Source organism: Phoca vitulina, unplaced genomic scaffold (genome assembly GCF_004348235.1).
Source record: "Phoca vitulina isolate PV1807 unplaced genomic scaffold, GSC_HSeal_1.0 scaffold16, whole genome shotgun sequence".
NCBI lineage: Eukaryota > Metazoa > Chordata > Mammalia > Carnivora > Phocidae > Phoca > Phoca vitulina.
In genome coordinates, this window is record NW_022589719.1 from 33,673,160 (window position 1) to 33,676,310 (window position 3,151).

At 57.7% G+C, this 3,151-nt stretch overlaps 1 protein-coding gene across 1 annotated transcript in view; it reads right to left on the reverse strand.

The window, feature by feature from the left end:
• Positions 1–277: 277 nt before the first annotated feature.
• CUNH11orf24 (chromosome unknown C11orf24 homolog) overlaps positions 278–3,151 on the reverse strand; it is a 10,679-nt gene continuing 7,805 nt past the window's right edge. Inside the window, exons 3-4 of the mRNA XM_032414966.1 lie at positions 2,454–2,627; positions 278–1,664 (exon numbers count right to left, since the gene is read on the reverse strand). Coding sequence (XP_032270857.1) covers positions 556–1,664; positions 2,454–2,529 — 1,185 coding nt within the window. The 5' untranslated portion in view covers positions 2,530–2,627 and the 3' untranslated portion in view covers positions 278–555. The remainder of the gene's footprint in view (positions 1,665–2,453; positions 2,628–3,151) is intronic.

Below are 3,151 nucleotides of genomic sequence, written 5' to 3' on the forward strand. Positions count from 1 at the left end.
AACAATTCAGAAAAGGGACATCTGCAGGAAGGCCCCGTCTCCAGCGGGTGTCAGAGATGCCCAGAGCCTGGGGTGCCCTCCCCCGCACCGAGCACGGGGCACGTTCGGGCGTAACAGTGAGGCCCCAGAAAGTGGTGCGGACAGAGAAGACCCCAGAACCTGGTGTTACAGTAAATGCTGATGAACACGAAGCCCATCTCGCGCGTCCCAGGAAGCAGCCCCTGGTGGGATGGTGGACAGGACACGGCCTACACTAATGGGGAGACACGGGTCTGAATGGAAGGCGGTCATTGCTTTAATTCGGGTCGGGATCCACACCGGGGCCCTGCCAGCCCCGCTGTAGTGGGATCACTGCCCATTCCATGGACATGATTGTTTACAAAAATAAATATGAAAAAGCAGCAACTCTTGAGTGATCGAGGAATTAATCTGACAGCAAGTAAATGCGTTGAAGCGTCCGGCACACCTCCTAATTGCACCAAAAGGATCTGGAAGCACTTGGTTTGGTCTCAGAGGCAAAATGGAAGGAGGGGTGGGCTCGGCCTCCTCGGCCCGTCACATTTCTGAGTCTGCGTACATCCCGTTGATGAGATAGTCCACCTGCGTGTACTCTTTCTTCCTGTAACTCTCGTAGGCTTGCAGGGCTAACAGAACCAAAACTATGATGAAAAGAGTCACCCCGAGCAAGAGCACCGCCAGGAGGAAACCTCTGTTCACCAGAGACGGGGTGAGGGGCTTGGTGGTGACCACCACGTACTGGCCTTGGCTGCTGAGCGGGCACAAGGCTGTGGGTGGCATCTTCGAGCCCCCGGGACTCCCGGGCGTTGGGGCGGTGGACGCGGGACCAGGAGAGGCTTCTGGCGGCACCTGCTCGGGGGGCTGGGCTGTGCCCAGCCCCACGGTCCCCCGGGTCGATGGAGCAGGGCTCGGCCGGGTCGTGGGGGACGTGGCCCCCCCCTTGGGGGTCGGGCTGGTGTGGGGCGCCGGCGCTGACGCTGCGCTGGTAGTCGGCTCCTGGGCCTGGGCCGTGGTGCCGGTCACCGCGATGGTGGCCACGGGAGCCGTGGAAGCCACAGGTGGGCGGGTGGGCTCTGAGGTGGTGTTGGAGAGGGTGGGCGTGGGCCCACTTGCTGTGCCAGCCACGGGCTGGGCCGCTGATGTCTGGACGGCGGGGGCTTGTGTGGACACGTCAGGTGCTTGGGGACCCGAGGGGGGCGTGGGGCTGGCTGTGGGGTTGCTGGGGGCATGCTGGGAAGGGCTGCGGGCACCCGCTGTGGTCCCAGCGGCAGGCTGAGCGCTGGTGGCCGGTGTCATCAGAGTGGCTGTTCCCGGCAGCGGGCTGCCGCTTGGCACCTGCACGGAAGGGACGCTGACGGTGGTGGAGGACGGGGTCGGCCATGATGCCGCCGAGGCAGGTGACGGGGGTGCCCTAGAGGCTACTGGGTCAGGGGCACCTTCCGTCCCTGCGTCGTCTGTCCTGAGAGTTCTCCCTGCTGTGACCGAAGGAGAGCTGGCGTTGGCCGCCGGGCTCGCTGTGGCCAATGGGATAGGAGAAGGTGTCAACGCGGTCATTGTTCCAGACGTTCCATTAAGGACTCTCGTAACTGTCATCACAGATGCATCTTTCTCGTCCGGATTATCTGTCTTGTTGACGACTGAGTGCCCTTGAAGTCAGAAAAGGGAGAAAAAGATACCATCACTTTCCATCCTGTGCAGGTAGATGATTGAGAGAGTGTCTTAATTTCTGGCCTATTGGCCTGGCCTGGGTGGCCTTTCCCCGCAGCCCAGTGAGAACAAAGGAGGTGATATGTGAACACCTTTCCCTCTTATCTTCCCCCTGAGCACACGGAGCCTGCTACCCCTCGGAGGGGCACTTGGCACTTTGATGTAAAAACTCCCTCGTTTTCTGAACCCTGAGCCCACTGAAGTCTCAAGAGCTTCACTCTTTGATCCAATTCCCAGAACCTCAGACAGAGTGAAAGTCTCACCTTAGAGGTGGGATTCACCATTAACAAAACCCATCAAACATGCACCTGGCTTTAGAAACCAGATAAATCATTGCCCAGGTATTCACACCATAAAATAATTCTTGGCTTTCTGCAAGGGTTTGTGGCAGGAATTCCTGGAGATGAGCAGTGCTTGGCATGGAGCAGGAGTGTAATGAAATATCTGATGTGTGAATAGATGAATTCGCCAGTGAAGATCAGGTTTATAGAAGAAATTTTGCAGGGCTAAGTGAGTGACCCTCTTAGGACTCAGAGGCCCAGTCCCTCAGGGGCTTTCTACCCAAGCTGGCCCTGGAAAAGTCTGGCCTGACAACCCTCCCCAGCGCAGCACCTGGGCGGCTCTGGGGCCCCCGACTCACTGGCCTAGGCCTGCATGCGTCCCTTGGCCTCAGGGTGCTTTGGGATCACTGTCGGCCTGACCAGGAGTCACAGAGCTTTCTCACTTACGTGGATCCTTGATTGGCACCAGGCTCTCAGATAAGGACAAGGAGGAAATCCAAACGAGCACAAGGGCTGTCCACATCTTGTGGGTGAGCCAGGAGCAAGGCTGGGCGGTCCCTGAGGCTCCCAGCTGGCCACTCCTCAGGCTGCTAATGATTCCCTGCTGCTTGGCTGAAGGATCTGTGGTCAAGAAAGGTGTCTGGTCAGTAATGCACAGCCTCACCTGGGACATGGGGCATGGCACGGTGCCTACTGTGGAGGGTTCTGGAAGGTCCAGGGTGCAAATCGAGCTGAGCGCTTTGACCAGGGCCTGGCACCCAGGAACAGTGTGATGCGTCTCAACCACGGTGATCTAGTGATCTGTCCCATGCCTGCATTTGATGGGGTTAAAGGACTCCTTGACCCACTTTCACTATGTGTCTCAACCTTTGTAAGTGCCCACTTTCCTACCCAGAGTTCCTAATGTGAAAGAGCAGTAGAGAAAGGGCCAAGACCTGACCATGCTCCCAGGGCCAAGGTCTTTTGATAACCAAGATCGGCCAAGGTCACATATCAGGCCCAATGTACTTCTGTACACTCCACAACAGCTGACCACACCTTTCACATGGGAGATATCCTTTAGCTAGCCAGCCAGCTAGTTCCCCTTCATCTATCCATCCATCATGTGTCATCCATTCACCCATCTATTATCCACCCACCCATCC